The sequence below is a fragment of the Podarcis muralis genome, chromosome 17 (genome assembly GCF_964188315.1).
Source record: "Podarcis muralis chromosome 17, rPodMur119.hap1.1, whole genome shotgun sequence".
NCBI lineage: Eukaryota > Metazoa > Chordata > Lepidosauria > Squamata > Lacertidae > Podarcis > Podarcis muralis.
In genome coordinates, this window is record NC_135671.1 from 39,523,417 (window position 1) to 39,546,261 (window position 22,845).

The following is a 22,845-nucleotide window of genomic DNA, read 5'->3' on the forward strand; positions in this document are numbered from 1 at the left end:
GTGGTGTAGTGGTTAAGAGCGGTAGTCACGTAATCTGGGGAACCGGGTTCGCGTCTCCGCTCCTCCACATGCAGCTGCTGGGTGACCTTGGGCCAGTCACACTTCTCTGAAGTCTCTCAGCCCCACTCACCTCACAGAGTGTTTGTTGTGGGGGAGGAAGGGAAAGGAGAATGTTAGCCGCTTTGAGACTCCTGAAGGGGAGTGAAAGGCGGGGTATCAAATCCAAACTCTTCTTCTTCTTATATAACTGAAAACCACTAATGTGTCCTGTTCGATTATCCATTCAGGTGGGTGGTGGATCCTCCCTGCTCTCCATGTACGTGAGTACAAAACAAGGGCCCCGTAAAGTATACTGGATTAAATTTTGATCGCATTTATGAAACACCTTATTCTACAAAGAGTTGATAGAGGTTAAAGAAAAGGAAAAGTGGGAAACTCAGGGAGAAGAACACCTTATTTTTTCAATTGCCCCCCCCTTCTGTCCAGTATTAGAGGCTGCAACTATGGTTTATTATGTACATAGCTGGTAGGAACATGACTGGCAGCCCCCATCAGTGCCTGGACTTCTGTGGAAAGACACAATGGGATGAAATGACAGCAGCCCCTGGTCACAAGGCCAGCCCCCATATTGGATGTGATACTATGGCTGAATAATATGGGTATGAATAGGGGAGCAATCCTAAACATGTTGTGATGCCTCTCTTCTCTTCTTCTTTTTGGGTTGATGTGCATCACATAGTCTTATAAGAATAAAATAATATATATATAAAGAGGCAGCAACATCTTTCAAAGCATCTTTTTATTGCTTCTGATAGAAAAAGACATTGTCTAATCACCTTGGAACCCCGCCCCCCCCACCTCTTCAAAATCCACAATCCTTGCTCAGAGGAAGAAATCCAGAGGTCCCTTTCTCTTTCTGGGCCACTGGGAAGGAGTCAAAAGCCTGGAGAAGGGGCAGCAAGGAGCAGACTGCCTAAACCAGGAGAGTAGTAGGACAACGTTTCTAGCAGCTGCTTTTGTATCAGCCAGTGGGAGGGCAGCATTTTGTCTCCCATCCTTTGGCCTCTCTTTTCCGCAGTCACTCCCACCATAGCACAGCTTTGGGCAAGCCTATGCCTTTAGACTACAAAGGTTGCAGAGTGCTAGGTATCTCGCTGCAGCAGTTCTGTGCCCCGCCAGGGGGCACTTCCTGGTCAATAAGAAGTGACGCAGGCCATCTCGTCACCCAAGTCCTCTTCCTCACGGGAGCGGAAGGGCTCCTCATCGCTGTAAACAGGACCTAGGCTCCCAGCCCCACTGTGCTCCCCGTCGCTGCTGTACAAGGCGTGACCACCACTACCTCGGCCGCTGCTTTCGCTACCAGGGACCTTGCGACTCAGCAGGTCTGTGGCAGCACTCTCCATCTCATCAATGGTCATGTGGCAGGCATCAGCAATCTCCCGCTTGGTGAAGGCCACAAACTTTGGGTCCCGTGCATAAAGGCCTAGACCCTCAGAGATGAGCACCTGGAAGAAGAAAGATGAAAGGGTTCTGCTAGTCAAAGTTATGCAGCACACAACCAACCAAGTCAGTAGCTCAGTTTGGACATCAAACCAAATCATGGTTAAGTAAGCTTACCTATGTTGTCTAAATTGGTAAACTAGCTTTCTGTCAGCTGGCAAACTGGAAATAGAAATCATGGTTTGAAGTGACCTTGAAAACCATGGTTTGTGCTCACTGTGGCTTAGGATGATTCCTGAACTGACAAACCATAGTTATGGTTATCACTCTGCCTCAAGAAGCTGCTGCACAACGGAGGTGGGAGCACACTTATGAAACCAAATAAGCAAACATAGCCAGCCTGTTGTATATTTGGAAGTTCAAACCATGGTTTGGATTGTAAACTATGGATAACACAATTCATGGCTTGGCATGCTGTCTTAATAGAGCCAGTGGATTTCATAGGTGAAACTGTTGCTCATTTCCCGTCCTCCAACATTTAATACCACAAGCCAAACACTAGAATGGATATCAAATCCAGTAATTTGAGAATCACATATTTCTGCTAAAAGCAAATGCCTGATTTTAGCCTGCACAGTGTTGGGGATGTGCTAAAACAACTTGTAAAGCTGTGCCCAGTACAGCCTTAGAAGGCAGCCAGGAGTGAGGCTCTGGCTCTTTCTCATTCTGCCATTGCTTATAGAACCAGAATGAACTCTGTATAATAAGGATGACACCAGCTGATGTGCAGTTTTGGTTTTAGGCTGCAAAATCTGGCTTTATTTGGCATGTAATTTGAAATAATTATCAGTGCAGCACACATACAACCCTCCTAGCGATAAAATCTCTTCTGCCCTAAGCAGCATACCAGAGGACTAAACCAGAGGAGCTTTCCATACTGGGGCTGCTGATATCCTTAAGTAAGAAAGGTTCACAAGCTGGAGGGAAGGCACAACTTGCCACCCCCACCCCCCACATTGGATTTATGTGTGGTTGTAGGCACACTTGCATGAGGCTGAGTAACCAAGGGAAAACAAAAAGATTTAAATACATACCAGTGTTTCACAAACTTGGGTCCCCAACTCCCATCACCCTGAGCTAGTAGGATCAGTGGTCAGGAATGATGGGAGTTGTAGTCCAACAACTGCTGGGGGTCCAAGTTTGAGAAACACTGATTCACCCACACCCACCCCACTCAGGGTGACAAAAACTATTCTTGCAGGAGGGATGAGGGGGCAGTGGAAGGTGGGTCCCAAAGAGCTGCATCCCAGAGAAAGAGAAGTCTGCCTTGCACTCACCGCCTCCACCAGGCTGTCGGCACTGCCAGGCTTGTCGCTGTAGCTGTGCTTGAGTGGGCCGGGCACACGCAGCTGGCCATAAGAGCGGTAGGGCAGCTCAGGCTCATTCATGTACCAGCGCGCTCGCGACATGGGCGGAAGGCTGTTGCTGTTCTTCTCCCAGCTGTGCCCTGGCAACCCATCCTCCTCCACCAGGATTAGTGGGGCATAGAGCAACCGGCCCCGTTTAGGTGGTGTGGCCCACGACTGTGAGGATGCTGTTGAGGAGTGGCTGCCACTGTGCCACGAGTCATAGCTGCCATAGCCCTGGTACAAAGGAGAGAGTTGGTGAGATGGCCAGTGGATGGGATGGCCTCAGCAGTAGAACAGAAGTACATACTAAGTCTCTCTCTCTCTCTCTCTCTCTCTCTCTCTCTCTCTCTCACACACACACACACACACACACACACACCCCGTGCAAGAATTACCTGTGCACGTGCTCGGCAGGGTGGCGCATTCTGGTGGTAGGTGCCTGGGATGGGGATGTCATCACAGCTGCCTTGACGCTGCAGGCACTGGATGCTGAAGGCTGGTTTGCGGCCTACCAAAAGCAGGGAGGTGGGGAAAGGAAGGCCAGAGAAGGTATAAGAGGCCACAAGTGTGGGGAGGCTGCCCTCTGCCCCACCAGCGCATTTGGCTGAACCCACCAACCACCAAACAGTTTGTTCATTTGATACATTACACACCAGTGTTTTCAGAGGGGCTCACAATGTTTATAAAAAGGTTTTTAAAAAACAAACAAACACCAAGAAACATAAACTCTCACGCCACAATAACATACAGAAGAAAGGACAGCAAAGCAAACAAAAGACAAAAAGACAAAAACACACAGCAGAGACAATAACTCTATAGTGGTTTAAAAGGCCTGTTGTTTGTTTGTCTATCTGGGGGGAAATGTCTTGTTGTTGGAGGGAGGTAGTGTGAGTTGTGGGGGGGCGGGGGGGCGGGGCTGAGTCTCTTCCAATTCCTGGATCCAGCAAGGAATAGCAAGGCCAGGTTCTTTGTAATGGCCACCTAAGTATGGGTCATTAGTGTAAGTGAGGAAGCTGCTCTGTCGCTGCTCCCTCACCTGTCTGGGAGTGGCAGTGAGAAGGGAAAAGAGTTGTGAGATCTGGCTAGAAGAAGCCAGAAGGCCAGAGAGGGACAGAGAGGGACAGATAGATAGATAGATAGATAGATAGATAGATAGATAGATAGATAGATGATAGATAGATGATAGATAGATAGATAGATAGATAGATAGATAGATAGATAGATAGATACACGTGTGTGTGTGTGTGTGTGTGTGTGTGTGTGTGTGTGTGTGTCTGCTGCCCCTCATTCCAAATAAATTGAACCCTGGGTAAGTGTTGAGAACCCCTGGAATCTCACATTGCTTGGTGATTGGAGTGTCATGCAATACCGTCTCTCTCTACATATATACAGTGATACCTTGGAAGTCAAACGGAACCCATTCCAGAAGTCCGTTTGACCTCCAAAGCATTTGGAACCAAGGCACGCCTTCCAAGGCAGGAAGCTCCTGCAGCCAATCGGAAGCTGCGGAAGCCCCATCAGACATCTGGCTTCCAAAGAACGTTCGCAAAGTGCAGTTGGCAGCGTTCGGGAGCCAAAATGGACGAACCCTGAGGAACCATTAGTGAGCACTGGTCAGTCAACCAGCTACAAATTCAGCTAACAGTTGCCTTGCGCAGCCCCCATTTTACCAGCTTCCTTGCAATAATATAATGGGGAACTTTTTCAAAAGCCTTACTGATCCATATTCTCTATGTCCACAGCATTCCCCCGATCCATCAAGCATGTAACTCTATCAGTGTTTAAATGCTCCTCTCATGAAGAAAACTCCCTGTGCATAAAATAGCTGCATTCTGACAGAAGACTTCTCCCTGCTAGCTTTCTCTCTGCAAGAAGCTACCCACCCACTCCCAGGAGAACTTTGAACCAAAGTTTGAACTAAAGTCTGAAGAAGTACTGTCTATGAAAAGCTTTTCTTCTTGACTCCGCAGCATATACGGTGGTACCTCGGGTTAAGTACTTAACCTGAAGCACCACTTTAGCTAATGGGGCCTCCAGCTGCCGCCGCGCCACTGGAGCACGATTTCTGTTCTCATCCTGAAGCAAAGTTCTTACCCTGAGGTACTATTTCTGGGTTAGTGGAGTCTGTAACCTGAAGCATATGTAACCTGAAGCGTATGTAACCCAAGGTACCACTGTATTTAAAAAGGGGGTGTATTTGTGACCCAGGGGAGGCATGCAATCCAGCCCTCCTCCATTTACGCACTCCCAGAGTCACTTGCCCAGGTAACCCAAGTTCCTTGTCATCCTGACCTGTGGGTGTGGGAGGCAGGAGGCGCCTGCGCTTGGGTTGCCTCCCATCCAGCATGCCATTAACCATCCCATTGTTGAGGCGCCGGGAGGGGAGAGGCAAAGAGCCGCCATAGCTGTTGTCCCAACGACGACGATGGGGCTGAGGAGTGTGAAGACAGGGCTGCCTGCATAGGGAAGAAAGCACACAAGTCAGTGAATGACAAAACAGCCTTCGTTCCTAATGGCCCTGGAACCCTCGTTCTTTGCAGCCTCAGCGTTGAGTGAGCATGCCGGCCCCAAGGAAGCAAACGCCTGGAAGGGATTTGAAAAGGCCATCAAATCCAACCCTCTGCCAGTTCAGGAAATCCACTATGGCAGGTGGTCAACAAAACCTCAAATGAAGAGTCCACCACTACCAACCGAGGCAGTCTGTTCCACTCTCAGTTTGCACTGTGAGGAATTTCTTCCTGGTGTTGAGATTTGCCACAATCATTTACTGTCCACAGACTGTGGCCCTTCAACAATGAGGGCCATATATCATAAAGACACCAATGTCTATGCTGTCCCTCAGTGGCGACATTGGGTCCAGATGCCCCTTTCACATAGTTATGTACCGCGGAAGGAGGAAATTATGTGATTCTTTACTATTTGACTTCTGCATGAAGGAGCAGGATTGCAGCAGAAGATGCCACATTATTCCTCCACTGAGATGTTAACTGGAACAATGTGGAACTGGACTACAGGGAAGCAGTCATTTTGTTATGGCAACTTGCAAATAAGGCCAGGGCCGTGTCCAAAGTTGCTCTGTTCTGTCTCAGGACCTGACTCTTACCTGTCACGGGAGGCCAGGCTCTCAGAGTCCTCTTCCCGGCTATAGTATCCCTGCTCCACTGAGGTGTCCTCCCTGTAGTCTTCGGTGTGTGTGGCTTCTTCATGCACTGTAGGCGGGATGCCGCTGCTATCAGAGCTCCGCCTGAAGAGGTACAGAGGGCTGTAAGGAACTCTGGAATCCTGGCTCCTGCCTCCCCACTCAGCCACACCACACTCTTCCTTCCCCCACAAGCCCAGGACCTCATCCTGGCCAGCACCTGCTCATCCTGCGCCGGGTGGGGATGTTGGGCAGTTCAGCAGGTTCATCATTGCCCCCAACGTTCTCCTCATAGTGGGTTGGTCCATTAGTCATGTGGTAGAGGCTGACGCTTGAGGGGTGCCGGGAGCCCACAAGGCCATTCATCAGAGTCTTGTTCTCCCCGTCTGGTGAAGCAGCTGTGACGTGGTGGTCAGGCGCACTGCCATACAACGCCTCAGAGCTCTGTGGGAAGAGAGAAGCCTGGGCATGTCATAAAAACCAACAGTCCATTGCTGCCCTCAGATCACTTCACACATTACAGGAGCACTGAAGGTCTGCAGCACAAAATCTGGCTGCTTGTTTAAAATATGAATGTGTGAACTTTGATCTCCTTCATCTCTCCAGCTCCGGACCACTTATGCATATTCTTTCTTCCTCAAATTTGCATTCTGCCAGCTCTTCCCTTCTGAGGCTCCTCTGCCCTCCGATGTTCTCTCCTTCACTGCCTGGACCATCCTGACTTGCAGCTCTAATATGAAGTTGAACTGGCTTTTCTTTATGACTTCCAGTGCAAATCTCCAGCCCTGATATAGGGATGCCAGAGAGATGCCATGCTGAGAACAAGGCTAATGTTCTCTGGCTACCCCAGCCAGAGGCAGCTTCCCTTTTATAATGGGAATTTGGGCTATGAGCAACCCTCTGTGCCTTTCCAGACATCTTTTTTTTATTGAGCATTCATCATGATTTGTTCTCATGATGCTATTGCTGCAATTATATGCAACCATGCTTTCAATACCATTGCGCCTGCGGAAGTGCTGGGGTGGTCACAGGTTTCTGTCAGCACAAAAGTGCCTGAGCTTCTGGAGTCGGTATTGACAAGCCATGAGCACTTTACAACTTTGCAGAAATAATTCTTATTTCCTTCCTCCAAATCTCTCACAACCTTTGTAATTTCTTCTCTTCTGGAATTTGGAACAACATATTGTACACACATCTGTTCTCTCAGCGATTCAGTTGCAGCCTTTTCCAATTTGGGAACAGAACAAGGGGCGTGGAAAAGCAGTGGAGAACTGGTTAGTGGAAACATTTCCAATTTGGCATTCCACACTAAGCTCTCTGGGAAGGTGGTTGAAAGAGCAGAAACCAGGATTTACCTTTCAAAAGAATTTGCTCTCCATCACTTTTTACGTAAAACAATTCTGTAAATTATTTTCAAATCTGCTAATTAGATATACTATGACACTCTATCATAATAATTGAATAGAATACAGTTCTGGAAGTTTATATACAGTAAATATTAATTTGTCATCCTTTAGTTTGAATGGAGGGTGGTAGCAAACAAAATTAAAACCAAGAGGAAACAAGAGACTATGCAGTGCCTTGAGTTAAAGCAGCCATCCCCAGCCATTAGGGCCTAATAAACAAGAGTGATGGAGGCGCATTTCATCAATGTCTGGAAGGCCGTGGATTTCTCACATTGTCTAGGCTTTGTCTAACTTCATCTATCTCTTCTATAGATTTCCTGGCAACTGGCAAGGAGGCCCCTGGTGGCTATTAATCCACTGCCTTCCTCACTGAGCTGCTCCATGTGCTCCACCTCTAGAAAATTATTTCCCAACCTGAGATTTGATAATAACTACTGTGAACGTGGAGTGAAATGTCCCTTCTGAACTCCAGTGGACAATGTTTTTGGCCCTATGGTAATCTTCCTCTCTGGCGATCACTCGTAGCCAAGTACGATTGTCTTCCATGAAAACGGTCTTAACAGTGAGTCTGTAAGTGGAGGTCAATTCTGGATCCACATGTCCATCCACAGAGGGGAAAGAGGTTTCTGGGCAGGAGTTGATCATGGTGAGGGATTGCCAAGCGTGCCTTCCTCTTAGCTCATTTCTCCTTTTCGTCCTAAGTTCAAGCTTCTTCAAAGTCCATGACACCTTTGGTCAAGGCTGTTCTCCAGCTGGAGTGCTTGCAGGCCAGTGTTTCCCAGCTATCAGTTATCCCTATGGTAGTGGTCCATGATAACCAATACTCTGTCTGCTTTTCTGCCCTGCTCAATTAGTGGGCAAAGAGGAGGCATCACTGAGGTGATGAACCTATATTTGGGCTGTACCATGGGAGCTGCCATGACTGAATTCTGCTCTGTTAAAAAGAGAAATCCCAACAGGTAGAAAACTAGTATGTCCAGAAAGAAGAATTCTACTTTAGCATTCTTCCTAACATGTGTTTTCCAGGTGCAGGGAATGTTTTGATATGGAGTAGCATTCAGTCATATGATTCTTCCATATGTTCAGTCCAAAGTGGTGCACTCCAGATGGAGGTTAACTCACTCAGAGAAAACTAGACCAAAGGCTCACCTTATACGTCACGGTTTCCTCCTCACACACAGTTTCCTCAGCTTCCTCCTCTTCTTCCAGGTCACAGGACATGGCCCGGCGGATCTCAGGCCCCAGATCTTGCAAACTTTTCAACCCAGCCTGAATGGGAGAGAAGCACCAAAGCAGCAGGATCAGCCAGCCTGGTATCCATGTTGCATTCTCTGTTCATTAGAGCAGCTAGGAGGCCCACAGCAAAACAGGGATACTCACCTGCAAGGCAGTGGAGTTGCTTGGGGAGCCATCTGGACCAAGCATTCCTTTCTCCTTCCGCTTACGGAATTTACGGAAGTAATCCTGGATCAGGAATGTGGCATAGAACTTTCCAACAGTGACCTCCTCCTCTGCCAAGGGAAGACGTTAAGTGCACTCTTGTTAGGAATCTGTGGCTTGTTTTTTGGAACATCTGTATTTCCAAAAAGCTCCATGGAATAGGTGGGCTAGTTTTTAAAGGTCACAGTGTCCTATGGCATCTTAAAGAGTACAACCTTAATTTATGGTGGCAGTCTTGAAGGTGCCACAGGAGCCCCTGCTTTATTTCCTCTGAAACAGATTAACATGGCGGTTCTGCCAATCTGAAGGTCTATTTTCCCCAAAGATGATCTCCATCTTGCGCCAAATACAATATGACTTTATTTCCCCCCAGAGTGGCTGGGGAAACCCAGCCAGATGGGCTGGGTATAAATAATTTATTATTATTATTATTATTATTATTGCAAAATTCTTCATATATGCAAGATCCTTCATAAACAGGGCTGGCAATGGGCAAGACTGGCACCTGCTCCAAGGTCCATGATTGCTGAAAGTGCCCATCAAGCCAACACAGCCTCTGACTTCCCCATTTCTCTTGATACTCTGGAGGCATGTGGGTAGGACACATTAAAGCACGGTGTGGTTTTGCCCGGTGCCTGCTGTAGATCACTTACTTGGTGCTCTGCAAACACTCAATACTCTCCAGGATGCTTGCCAAGCTGCAGTGCTCTCCCAGTCCCCTAGGTCCACTGAACTCCTTGCGTCATTGCTGCAGGAATCCCAAGTATCACTACAGAACCATATCTTCCAAGCTTCCTTTCTTTATCCTTTGTTGAACTTGCCAAGGTGGCCCTCAGAAGGTAAAGCAGATGCCACCTCCGGTTGCTACACAACAATGCCCTAAGCAACCTAGAGATTACTTCAGTGCTTGGACCAGCCCTGAGAGCAAACCAGCACTCAGTTAAATGGGACTCAGAGTAGGTTCTGGATGGAAAGCCAAGAGTGCTTGGTTCAGTTTTTATCTCTGGGCAGTGGGGATGGGACAGAGTCCAGTTGCTAGGACAAAGGGGCACTGACCTTCTGGTGGAGGAATAACTTCATCCAGGATTTTGGGCTTGGTCCGCTTCCAGATCTTTTTGATTACAGCACGAAGCTCCTTATTTGCCACATCCAGGTCTCCTACAAGAGTGGGGGGGAGAATGAGGACCACACCACACATTGAAAGCACATGGCTCGCCCACAAAAACCTGGGAAGTATAGTTTACGCCCAACAGAGCTACAATTCCCCAAATCCTTTAAATGTGCTTTAAGTTTGTGGGGTGGATCCGAACAAAACCCCTCTTCTAGATTCCTGCATTAGGGGGTTACAGTAATGCCTTGGCACCAATCCGTGCCCTTGCAGCGCACTCTGGGGTTTGCCTGTGACTCCTCAGGGCCCTGCAGCTCAAGCCCAAGTCCTTGCAATGGCTGTTCCACTGAACTAGTCCTGCTTACATGATTCTCTCCATCCTCCATCTATACATATGACTGGGGGGGGGGGAGGTGACAAATGCCCCCCACAGATCACCCCTATTGCCTGCTTCCGTGGTTAGGCAGCTGTTCTGTGGAATATGTTCTAGTCAGTTATGTTTCTTGCTGCATTTTTGTGCCTTTTAAAATGTTTTTTTTATTGTGTTTTGTATTTTGTTGTCTATTTGAATTATGTAAAGGGATGCAGGTGGTGCTGTGGTCTAAACCACTGAGCCTAGGGCTTGCCAATCGGAAGGTCGGCGGTTCGAACCCTCGCAACGGGGTGAGCTCCCATTGCTTGGTCCCTGCTCCTGCCCACCTAGCAGCTCAAAAGCACATCAAAGTGCAAGTAGATACATAGGTATCACTCTGGCGGGAAGGTAAACAGCATTTCCGTGCGCTGCTCTGGTTTGCCAGAAGTGGCTTAGTCATGCTGGCCACATGACCCAGAAGCTGTACGCTGGCTCCCTCAGCCTATAGAGTGAGATGAGCGCACAACCCCAAAGTCATCCGCGACGGGACCTAACAGTCTGGGGTACCTTTACCTTTATAAATTACGGTATGTAAGAAATTTGATTGGATGAGCAATCCCAATACAAAGATAATGAATAACAAGCAAGCAAACAAACAAATGCCCAGGGTCACCACTGGGGGTGCCTTGTGAACAACGAGGTGCGCATAGGGTGGGTGGGTGGGGGTCCAAGCCAAAGCGGAGTGGGGTGAAGGTGGGGCAGTGGAAACCGGAGGTGGCTGAAGCAAGGCCTTCTGGCCTGACCCAAAGGACAGTTGCAGGAGGTGGGGAAGGTGAAGTGAAGCTTTGGGACCAGATCGTATTTTTAATGCTGGGTCTTAGCCCTGGAATTTGGAATGTAGGGTCTGCAGAGTTTGGCTGAATAGCCCGCTTTATTTGTGGCCACCATTGACCCTTTCAAGGTATTTCTTTCCACAATCCTGCAAAAGCCTAGCAGGAAAGGAGAGAAGTTTCTAACTTTCCACTTTCTCTTCTGTGGATTTCCAGGGAAGGAGTATTTCGGCTAGGTGTGTGGCATAAGATGGGAGTTGCAGTTGCTACTAGCAACTGGGCAAGTGGATTTGCATAAATCCAGTTACGTGCTTGGAGAAAAAACATCATTCCCGGAGAGTATAAAATGTTCTTTCTCATCAGCTAGTAACAATTCTGCATATACTGAGGACAAGCGCCATGAGAACGGTCTTGTACCTCACCTTCTGTTTTGATCTTGAGGGATGTCCTCACCAAGGCAAAGAGAGTGGCATTGAAGGTGACAGTTCCATCTGAGTTCAGGGGCATGTTCATAGCCACCAGCCTCTGCAGAGACAAATGAATTAAAAGCAAGAATCCTTGTCACCTGTCCTCCCCAGCTACCTCTCTACTGTAGCCCCACCCACCTCATTCCCTTCATAAAGTCCTCCAAGGGAACCCATGAGGACTGATAGGCTCTGGAGCTAGAACCCGGCCACGATGTTCTCCTAGGAAGTGAGAACCCAGGAGTCACACTCAGGTGGGCCCCTTGAGATTACCTTGCAAGCTACTCGGTGGGGGCAGAGTTTCCCAAAACCCAGCGGAGGCTGTATCCGGCGTAGTAGAGTCACTACATCAAGGTGCTTGATGCGGCCCCTGGAGGAAGAGAACTTATTTATTAGTTGCAGGTTTGATCCCTGTAAGGGACAGTTGCATATTCCTGCATTGCAGGGGTTGAACTACATGGTCCTCAGGGTCCCTTCCAACTCTAGAATTCTGTGATTCTATTATTTACTGCATTTATATTCTACTCTTTTCTCCATGGAGCTCAAGGTGGTGTACGTGGTTCTTCCCTTCCTCATTTAATCCCCACAGCAATTGTGACTGACTCCAAGGGGAGCTTCAGGGCCAAATGGGGTTTTGAACCCTAGTCTCCCAAGTCCTAGTCCAACACTCTAACCACTGCACCACATTGGCATCTCAAGTGGGTTGTAAGGAGCTGTGGGATAGGTGGGGTGCTGCCTCCCTCAATGGGACTATGAGTGGTGGCAGACTAGCCAGGGCCTAGAAAAGACCCCTGTTCCTTATGTGAACTATGTGAAGCAGAGCCATTGCTCTCCTCCAGCTCTGCTTCTCTGGGTCAGGAAGTGACAGGTCCAAGTACACTGTTTAGCAGGGGCATCTTACCCATAAAGGCTAGTGGCACGGGGCGCCAGGGCACCAAGTTCTGGAGTGCGCCAGGAAAGAGGCAGAGGCTGGACACGGCACCCCCTGGCATCAGCTCGCCGCCCTCGCCTGCCTCTGCCATGCCACGCCGAAGCAGCGCCACGCCCGGAGCCTCCGTCTGCCGTGGCCACCGCAGCACGAAGTGGTCAGCTGAGTCGGGAGGTGCCGTGTCCAGCCTCCACCTCTTCCCCGACGGAGAAGCCGCCCTCTAGCCGCTGCTTGCCTCCTCCAGCTCCGCCAGCAGCGCCGGAGCACCGGAGGGAGCATTGCACCACGGCGCCAGATATGCTTAAGATGGTCCTGCTGTTTAGTGCCCCTTGTGGCACACAATTACACCGGCAAAAATGTTAAAATAACACCCCTCTTATTGCCTGAGATTTCAAGATATTGTATCACGGGACCTCTGCAAATGGAACTATAAACCAGGAGAAGGACAAAACTTCTCTCTGCTGCCCCTAGTGGAAAGTTCCAGAATTTCTGGATGATCGCAACATTCCATTGCATTTCCATGTAAGTAGTTACTGTAATTGCAGAAGAAAGACATGTGTCTCCTACTTGGCAGCTGGATCGTACTCTGACCAGATCCTCTTGAATTCATCAAGATGGTGGGGACCCAGAATGGACCAGTCCCGGGTCAGATAGTCAAAATTATCCATGATGACAGCAACAAAGAGGTTGATGATCTAGAAGAGGTGAAATGGAGTGAAGGTCAGTGAATGCACCCAAAGAGCCCATGAGAGGCAAGGAGAGCAAGACCTCAGAGGCAAACAGCCTGTTCCTCTGATATCAAGATCACTAGGACTTACTCCCAAGTAAGTGTCTTTTGAGTTGTAGCCACCATTGGAAGGCTTTCCATGAATCAGAGCTCATAAACTGAGCTCAATGTTGACTCAGTGTTGGAATGTGCACAAGTAGCACCATGTTGAGGACAGATAAATGAAAGTCCTTCTTCAGACAGTTGGACTATGGAACTCACTTCCCCTGGATGGAATGGCTTTAAAAGAGGATTCACAGTTGAGAGGGCTATCAATGGCTACTAGCCAATGTGGCCATGCTCTGCCTCCATAGCTGGAGATGGCAGTGCTTCTGCAACCACGGGAGGCGAGAGGGCTGCTCTTATGCTCACGTTCTGCTCCCTGGTTTCCCCCAGGCACCTGCTGATGCTGAGCTAGAGGGGCCATTGGCTTGATCCAGCAGGTTCTTCTGTTCTTATGAGGAGAGCGCATGAGAGCATGGGCAAAGCCCATTTCCGTCAATCCACATGTTTAGGATTGGTGAGGAAAACCTTCATGTCAGAAGATGGTTATGATGAGTCATAGTGTTAGCAATTAAGCATGGCATGGGAATGCCCAGTGCCAGCTAGAGGCAGTGGTGAAAAAAATGGGTTAAATGTGGCATAGACCATCTGCCTAAGATTTAGTGCTGGTACAGGGATACCACCGAAAGGTGTAAGGCACACACTGAGGCACTTTGCTGTTCCCCCTGCACTGTCGTTCTCTTGCACATTGGCTAAGCAGAGCCGTAGCAGAAACATTTTGAGATCTCTGGGCAAGGACAGATAAGAAAGCAACCAAGAGATGAGGAGGAGAATTTTGAGAGGACAAATGGCAGGGAGGTAAAGGGTTAAGCTTTAATGGAGAGCAGGAGCTCTCCCTTAAAGGAAACCAAAAACATTCTGCCCATTCCCGATGCAATGCCCACTTTGGCTTTCAGGGACCAAGGTTGGGAAATGGCCCACTGCCTGGTGCAAACAAGGCCATTCACATGTTGGCTACAACTGGGAGTCTGGCTTTGCAAAGCAGGATTGGCATCTGTTTTTCTGGAACTGGCTGAGGCGGAAGAGAGCAGAGGGAAGTCTGCTGCAGAGTCTCACCAAGAAGGCGCAGAGCATGAAGAAGCTGATGAAGTAGACAATGGCAAAGTTGCTGCCACAAGTGAACTCCTCGCCAGGCTCATAGTCGGACTCGGGGTCACAGCGCTTGCCAGGCAAACTGGCCAGCATGATCTCCTGCCAGGCTTCCCCTGTTGCACACCTGGAGGGAGAGAGGTGGAAAGAACATGGTGAAAGCCACCCACTTGGGCTAAGGACTGAGGCACCTGTGGGAAAGGGGCAGAAGCTTTGCTGCGGGGGCACTTAGGAAGATGTTATTATTCCTCAGGGGCTCCTGTTTTTTTCAGTCAGCTCACTGGTTCCACACACTGAGGGACCACCAGAAGGTCTTAAAATGGGCTTAAGTTGTTAAATGCAGAAATACTTTTGCAAAGAGGCACCTGAAGAGCAGCAGCACCGCCTGCGGGAAGGTCTGGAAGTTGTTGTTGCGGTTGATTGGCGTACCGTCCTGCATGGCCACTTTGCCAAAGGTCTGAAAGGCAAGGAAAGCACTCTCAGAGCCATGCCAAGATGTCATGAACAGATTCCAGCTGCAGAATCTCTGTGAAGCAAACTGGAATACAAACCATTAAGCCCTCCTCTCCTATAAAAGAGTGGAGAATGAAACTGCACCAGCACCACACAGCTAGAACTATGACAGGAAGCAGGATGGTGCTTACAGCACTGGACCAGGTCCAAGGCCTTCCTGTATGTGGTGATAAGCGAAAGCCCACTTCATGTTTCTCACAGACATCACTCATTCATCCTGAACGCTACAGAATCCTATGCAGTACTCCAGCTGGAATAGCAGGCATGCACATGTGTTTGTGCATGTATAAGTAAGTGTGCTGGGTGTCCCTTTTCTTAAAGCATGTACCCACACACATGATGCACCCAGAGCCACTTGCACAATAAAGGCAAAGCCCACTCATAGCACACAAATTGTGGCATGAATTAATTTGCTTCTCGGCAAGCTTGGAGAGCAGTAGGGGAGGTTCTGTCTGCTCACCTGCATACCGATGACTGCGTAGATGAAGAAGATCATGGCAATAAGAAGGGCAACATATGGCAAAGCCTGGAGGTTGAACAAACACAGAGTGAACTGGGAGTACTGGACCCCCCCCCACCCAGCTACCAGGCTCAGACATGCCTGGTTTAGCCCAGTACACAGCACAGCCTATAAAGGATGCTTCTGTTTGTGCTCAGCATTTCTCTAGCATGCTCTTCTCCTCCCTATGTGTTGGATGGAGCACTGCATGCTTTGATCTACTGTGGGAGGGAAAGGCCACATCCCAGGAAATCCCACTGACCTGGAAGGATTTGATGAAGGTCCAGAGCAGGGTGCGGATGCCCTCGCCTTTGCTGAGCAACTTGACCAGGCGCATGACACGGAAGAGGCGGAAGAAGGTGATGGAGATGCGAGAGCTGTCCTCCGAGCTCTGTGGAGGCAGAGAGAGAAGTCAGGTTGGCAGCACCCGCATGACGACAACAAAGAACTCCATGCAAGTCAGGCATGAGGGATCGTGGCCCTCCAGATATTGATAGACTCCACTCCCAGCAACCCTGGTCCTCATGGCTACAGCTCAGGGATGATAGAAGCTGGAGGGCTGCAACAGGTTCCCCGCCACTCCTGTATGATGTATAGACATGCTACACGCAACTTGGTGCACAGCAGATGCAAAAGGCCTTTCTCAGGCCCAGGGCCACATTCTGTTCTAGGCAACCTTCCAGGGGCTGCATGCTGGCGCCTGTATCAAGAGCAAAATTGGGAAGGCAACAAATGCAAATTTTGCTTTTGTACAGTAGATTAGTTTCTGCACCCACTCAGGCATGCCTTTCTACCCTCCATCCAGAGCAGCAAGAGGCATGATCAGAGCTCAATGACACATTCCAGACAGGCAAAAAGGCTTGTGGTGCAAAGCAAGGCCAGTGGGGGCAGAGGGCATGGCCAGGATGGGTCTGGAGGGGCATGCTTAGCACTTGAGCCTGAAGTTCTTCACTCCTGAACTGAACCCACCCACGTATGGAAGATCCTTCTGGCTCAGGTCAGGTCATTTCCCCAGCAATCCACAGGTCAGCAGCAGCCTGTGGGAGTTCATAAGCAGAGCCTGGATAGTCTCCCTGCTGTCTGTCCAAAGCGCCTGGTGCCAGGAGGAACACTGCCTCTGCACATAGCTGTCATAGGCAAGACATATGTATCTTGGCCACCCATATTCCCACAACCACAGGGCCATCCTATACACAAGACAAAGGAAACAAAAAGCCCTTTTAGCATCTACCCTGAAGGCAGAGCAATCTGATGGGAGGGCCTGCTACAACTTCTCCCAGGTTCAGAGCTGCCTGCTTTGCCCCTGGCCCAGGATCAAGGGGAAGAGGGTTGTCTTGTTGCCAGGCAACTGTGCTGCTCTCCTTTGTTGGGCATCTTTCTGCTGCTGTGGGTGACATAAGGAAGTGCCTGCTTGTGAAGGTGGCAGCAGTGGGATTGGATTCAGCAAGAAATAAGGCGAAGCAAAAGCCCCAAATCCAGGCAGCCCACCACTCAGGACTACCTTGATAAAGTTCCATCACATGAACCCTGTCAATGCTTGCACACATCAGGCCAATGCTGCCTTTGCACACACAAAAACCTCATGCCAGATGCATGTTCACCCACCCAAGGGTAGGCACGGTGTGTCAGGAGGACCCAGGGCCACAGTAGATGAATGGTGTCAGGTGAGGGAGGGTTCAGCCTGAGCACCACCAACCAGCACTAGCCAAAGCGTAAGATTACAAAAGACCAAGCGCGCCTGCAAATAAAGCCCCCTGGTGCCAAAAGGCAGAATGAACCAATTGATACTAGTCCCTGACTCCCTATGAAAGCAGAGTTGGGGCAGACTGGCTGGCTTTGCTGCTCCTTGTGCTGATTAATACGCAATTTTGCTTTGTAATTATGCAGTTTTGCCTTCCTCCACCTTGACGGGCATCAGGTCTGGCAGCGCATCAGCTGTCAACACCTGGTGAATCATATGTGCAATTACTCAGCCATAGCACACTCACAGCCATAGACACACACACACAAGCACACACAGCATCTGCACACAGTTGCCTGAATTTGGAGACCCTTAAATTATCACTTGTGACCCCCATGACATCCAGTTACTCTCAATATCTGACCCAGCCACCACAAGACTGCTTGTTACCCCCAAGCTTACACCATCTGCAAACACTTGATTTATTACATGATATACTGCATTTCCTCCAAGGAGCCGTATGTGGTGTCTCTCTCCATTTTATCCTCACAACAAACCTGTGAGGTAGATTAGGCTGAGAGTTTGCCACCCAGCTTCATGGCTGAGTAGGAATTTGAACCTGGCCCTCACCAGTCCTAGTCTGACAATCACTACACCATACCGGCTCTCTTATGAACCTGTTTGTTGCATACACTTAGCACTGACGCAGCTAGCCCTTCTACCACCCCTTCCCAAACTTTCTTGAGATTAAATACATGTGCAATACCTCTCCAACATGACCTCCATTCTAACGCAGGATAATGAAGGGAATGATGATGGCAAAGACGAAACGAGGGTTCATAACATCCAATGGGAGGCAGCGGCATGGCAGAGAACAGGTGAGAAAGTGAGAGAGAAATAGCAGAATGGATACATAGATGGATAGACAAAAGGCAAAGAAATGGGCAATTATAAAGGTGGATGAATAAAGGAACTCCAAAAGATGCTTTGCTTTTAAACCATCTAATCAGTTTGGTTTATTGCATTATGCATACGCAAAATTAGAAACTTAAGCTGGGATCTAGCACAAATTTTTATATCTTTGTTTAAAAGCAGATTTCCAGACCTCGGGGTACTATGTTTGAGTTATGCTGTCAAAAAGATACAAGTATTCAGGGTATTCATTCCATACATGTGCGGTGCTGCAACACATCCAAACTCTTTCCGCAGCTTTGCTAACATGCTAACATTTCCCAGCAGAAGAAAAAAGCTGAGGTTGTTTCACAGGACACATTTCATGCTGGGGATGACTCACGTTGACTTCAGTGACTGCGATGTCAACTACACTCCCGACCACGATCAGAGCATCAAAGGTGTTCCATGCATCACAGAAGTAGTGCTGGGGGAAAGAGAGAGAAAAGGCCATTCTGGAACAAATCCTGCATAGATTCTTGTGGAAAAGCAGCCAGAGCTAGACCCACATGCACTTCTTTTCCCTATAGTTTCTAGAATTATACAGAATCATAAAATCTTTGAATTGAAGAGTTGCAAGGGACCCTGAGGAGAAACTTCTGTCCTTCTCTCAGTTCCGCTGATAGAAGGTAATTCCATGGTGACTGTCAATCAGATGGTCTGACTATTAATCACTCTGGAAGATAAGAGGGGTTGAATGGGAGGAACCTCAAATCCTTTGATCTCTGCTGTCTGCACCTGGGGGCTTGGCTGCAGGTTAGAATGAGCAGGCAATTGGGGGAGCTGACATCTACGTAAGGACCCCTTGTGGGTTCCTTCTTAAATACTTTTGGGACAAGATAAACTGTCTTAGAGATATTTATCTGTCTGCTGGTGAAAAAATATAATCTGAAGTCCTGTAAAAACTGCTTTCTGTTTCTAAGTATAACAAAGGGGAAAATGGCCGTTCAAATGTCAAAGTCACTCTGCAATCAGGCCATTTGAAAAACCTGATTTCTGGTTGGCTTCCTCCCACTGTAGACTCGCTGAATTCCAAGTGTGAACACCTCTGGGAAATGCTGCAAGACCTACCTGCTTGGGCTGGCCTTTGGAGCTCAGGAGTAAGTTGGAAACAGGTGGAGGGTGAGGAGGAAGTGAAATGAACATGAAACTTTATCCTGGTTTGCTTTCTTATGCACTCTGGGCCTTTGGTGTGAGTTGGGCTATGTATCTAAATACATTTTTTTCAGACTCCTTGGAAGTGTTACCTTGAAATGTAGAAGGCTCCTTTTGCAATATTTTTATATGCTTCAGGATCTCATGCAAAGAGGCTCTGCAGATACAATAAATCCCTGCTGTAGATTTCTACCAAGAAAGGCCATTTTCACAGAGAAGGCTTCAATTACTCTGGAACCTCTCTTGCCAGTGCCTGGATCCAAAGATTGGTAAGGTCAGGCATTTGCTGAGGCCTGAAAACTGATAAATGGCCACTGGCTTCCCTTCTGACTTTCCACAGGCACCAAAGAGCATAGGAGGCAATGGGAGGGAATTATTGGATTGCATGTCCTGTCTCTTCCAGGATAAGGGGCAACCTTGAGAGTGCCTTGCCTGATACTCCACAAAATCCTGGAGTCAGAATTGTATGTCACACAAGTTGCTGGAGCAAATGATCGTTATCAATGCAGGGGATTGAAACTAAAAGCCTCAGACCCTGTGGGATTATTATCACTCAGCTGGAAACGTGTGAATACTGGCACCATGCCAAGATTCCTGCCAAGCTCCAGAATTAACTTGAAAACATATGGTTGTTTGTGGTGAGACTCTAAGCCAGGGGTGGAGGACCTGTGACTCTCCAGGTATTGTTGGGCTCCAGCCAGCATGGCCAATTATAAAGGCTGGATGGCTGCTGTAGCTCTGCAAAATCTGGGGGGCCGCAGACTGCCCACCTCTGCTCTAAGCAAAGTATCTCTTGAGTAGAACCCCCAGCTCCCAAACCTTGGGCTTGAAGGCAATGATCTTCAGCACCATCTCGACAGTGAAGAGGCCTGTGAAGACCATGTTGAGCAGGTCCATGACATAGTTGAAGGGCTGGGACTGTTCGTAGTGCTGGAAAAGGAGAAAATGCACAAAGCATGTAGGAGCACCTTGGGGATCTTGTGGCCCTCAAGCTGGGAGCTGTTGTGATTTGGTGCCTTTCAACCTTGTTCTCAAAATCCACCCACCATCCCCAGGTTCTTTTGGGCTCCTATCTACCACACCACACATTTGTTGGTTGGCAGCCAGAGGCCCTTCCTCTGGTGCTGATTTACTGATCAGCCATGGCACACTCTCTGTGCACACACCTTTCAGCAAGTTTGTACCATGGACTCTGTCTTGTCTCCATCACCTATCTTTCTACCTTGTTGCTAGGTGTGACCTGGGCTTCTCCTGCCTCCTCCCCATCATCTCCAGCATCCCACCTTCCACTCAAGGGTTGTTCCCTTTGGAGTGAATATTGCCTCAGCTTCAGAATGCCTGTCTCCTTTAGTACGCTTGCCTTTGGGGGTAAAAATCCCAAAGTATAAGTATGCCATGCACTTCACTGGTCCTAGGTATTTTGAGAAAGCAGGATGTGTGAGGGGAATCCTGATCTACCCTCAAGTCCCACTGGCTCATATTCACTCTTCTGCAGGGCTTTTTTTCAGCTGGAACTTGAAAGAACTCAGTTCCAGCAGCTCTCAGGTGGGCACCATTGCCATTCTAAGAAAATGAGGGAGGTGTTCATGGCGAGTTCCGGCATCTCTTTTTCTAAAAAAATAGCACTGCTCTTTTGGATGATCTCCTTTAATACCAAAAATAGCCGTCCACATGAACATCTCCCCCAGAGTCAGCGTTTCCCTGCCCTTGAAGCCCTGGCACCTCACAGCCATTGAACACGGCCACTGTGCATCACATTCCCTTTGTTCTCATGACAAAGTCCTGATTCCTGCCATCACTACAAGCCTTGGTACTCCAACACCTCAGTCCTTTTCTCTCTCTATTTAAAATAAAGACATTGGTGTGTTGTTGTTGTTTTTTAAAAATGATACAAGTATCAAAATATGCATGTGCCTCTCTATACAATAGGCAAAATATTACCCTGTGTATGGGTTGTTTAAGCATAAATTCCCTTCCCCACAACACAGACTTCTCCCACACCAAAGTGGGCCCTATTCTGCCAAGTGAGCTTCTTGGTCTCTCCAACTTCGCTTTACATTCTGAACTGTGTGCCTGTCATCTCACACCTTTCTCACTAAGAATCAAACTAGTCATGGCAGGGGCTGCCTTGTTTGTTGACTCATGTGTCTGCTCCACTGATGTTTGAAAATGGGGGTTGTGAGGTGGGTGGGTCTAATTCTTCCTTTAAAAAACAACAAAAGGAGCTTGAAGGTAATGGAACCAGTGTGCCTCTTCTCTCCTGATCTTATCTCACTGTGCTTCAAGCCCACTCAGTTTCCTATATTGGGAGCCAGGCTGAGGCAATGGGGCATAGGAAACTAAGGAAGGGAAGAGGGTTCAGTTTCATTCGTCCACATGCTCTTTTTGTTGTGTAGATTTTTTGGCTTTAGACATGAACAGGACAAGCAAGTGAAGGACAAATGTCCTGTCTCTTTAGCCTCATCTGCCTTCCATCACCAATCTCCCCCTCACATACCCACACTGGCCTTCTCATTGTTACCTGCTCACTCTCACCTGCACAGCCAGTGCAATGGTGTTAAGCATGATGAGCACAAACATGATGTATTCAAAACCGGTGGAGTTGACCATGTACCAGAATTTATACTGATATTTGTTCTTGGGGATGTAGCGCCGTAACGGCTGGGCCTTCAGGGCATATTCCACGCACTGCCGCTGTGGAAAGTAGAAGAGTTTTAGCTAGAAAACAATGAACAACCCTGCACTAACTGCCCCATAAACAGCATCACCACTTCAAGGTATCTTTGAAAGCTCTCCAGATCCCAGGCATGTTAGGGAGGTCTTATTCAAAGGTATTGGTTCTGGAGCCCCAAGTTGGCACTTGATATAGATTTAAGGCCACAAGGAGACTAGCAGCCTTGCTGCATGAGCAGTAGATACTAGTACCCTAGGCCTCTGCAGGCAATCAGTTTAGACCTCTGGCAAGAGCAACCTGCTATTCCCCTTGTGGACTGCTATGTGGGGAGGAAGGGGAGGGACAGAGAGGGGAGGGTGAAGGATAAGGATGAGAGAAAAAGAGCGAGAAGGGATAGTCCCACCCACTTTTGGTTCTGCTCCCGTCCCCTGAGAGATTATACCCCCCCCCCCCCCGCCGAGGAAATTCAGCCCTCAACAGAAAATGTTCCCTGCCCTTGCTTTATTCAGTACAAGGAATTGTGGGACAGTCACTGGAGGGAGAGAGACAGAAAGGAAAAGCCACAATCTCCACCAGCTCCATCAGAACTGCACAAATTTGAAGTAGTCGACTGCTGAAGTTAATGAGGCAGCAGAACAATGAGGATGGGTTGGTCATGGTGGCAGCGCAGTTGGGAACAAGTGGGAATGGAGATTTGCACCAGCAGAGCATGAACCGAGGAGAAAGAGATACCTGGTTCTTGTCCAGCTCACAGTTCTTGTATTCCTGTTCTCCCTGCGCTCGGAAAGTGATGATGACAAAACCCACGAAGATATTCATCATGAAGAAGGCAATGATGATGATGTAGACAATGAAGAAGATGGAGATCTCCACCCGGTAGTTGTAGATGGGCCCCTCGTTTTCTGCATTGGCATCGATAGCCTTGTAAAGTAGCCTGG

General features: G+C 48.5%; 1 protein-coding gene across 5 annotated transcripts in view; it reads right to left on the reverse strand.

Annotated features, from left to right (window-relative positions):
* Positions 1-822: 822 nt before the first annotated feature.
* Positions 823-22,845, reverse strand: part of CACNA1F (calcium voltage-gated channel subunit alpha1 F) — a 65,139-nt gene continuing 43,116 nt past the window's right edge. For 3 of the 5 annotated variants that reach the window (XM_077921040.1, XM_077921039.1, XM_077921037.1), the window contains 21 exons: positions 22,640-22,841; positions 21,769-21,927; positions 20,053-20,163; positions 18,422-18,505; positions 17,894-17,914; positions 15,709-15,837; positions 15,408-15,473; positions 14,800-14,891; positions 14,402-14,561; positions 13,084-13,211; positions 11,862-11,958; positions 11,547-11,649; positions 9,891-9,992; positions 8,775-8,905; positions 8,544-8,663; positions 6,209-6,432; positions 5,953-6,093; positions 5,142-5,305; positions 3,245-3,357; positions 2,778-3,083; positions 823-1,505 (listed from right to left, as the gene is read on the reverse strand). In XM_077921040.1, coding sequence (XP_077777166.1) covers positions 1,194-1,505; positions 2,778-3,083; positions 3,245-3,357; positions 5,142-5,305; positions 5,953-6,093; positions 6,209-6,432; positions 8,544-8,663; positions 8,775-8,905; positions 9,891-9,992; positions 11,547-11,649; positions 11,862-11,958; positions 13,084-13,211; positions 14,402-14,561; positions 14,800-14,891; positions 15,408-15,473; positions 15,709-15,837; positions 17,894-17,914; positions 18,422-18,505; positions 20,053-20,163; positions 21,769-21,927; positions 22,640-22,841 — 2,965 coding nt within the window. In that variant the 3' untranslated portion in view covers positions 823-1,193. The remainder of the gene's footprint in view (positions 1,506-2,777; positions 3,084-3,244; positions 3,358-5,141; positions 5,306-5,952; positions 6,094-6,208; positions 6,433-8,543; positions 8,664-8,774; positions 8,906-9,890; positions 9,993-11,546; positions 11,650-11,861; positions 11,959-13,083; positions 13,212-14,401; positions 14,562-14,799; positions 14,892-15,407; positions 15,474-15,708; positions 15,838-17,893; positions 17,915-18,421; positions 18,506-20,052; positions 20,164-21,768; positions 21,928-22,639; positions 22,842-22,845) is intronic. The other 2 variants (XM_077921042.1, XM_077921038.1) reach the window with 1 other exon arrangement.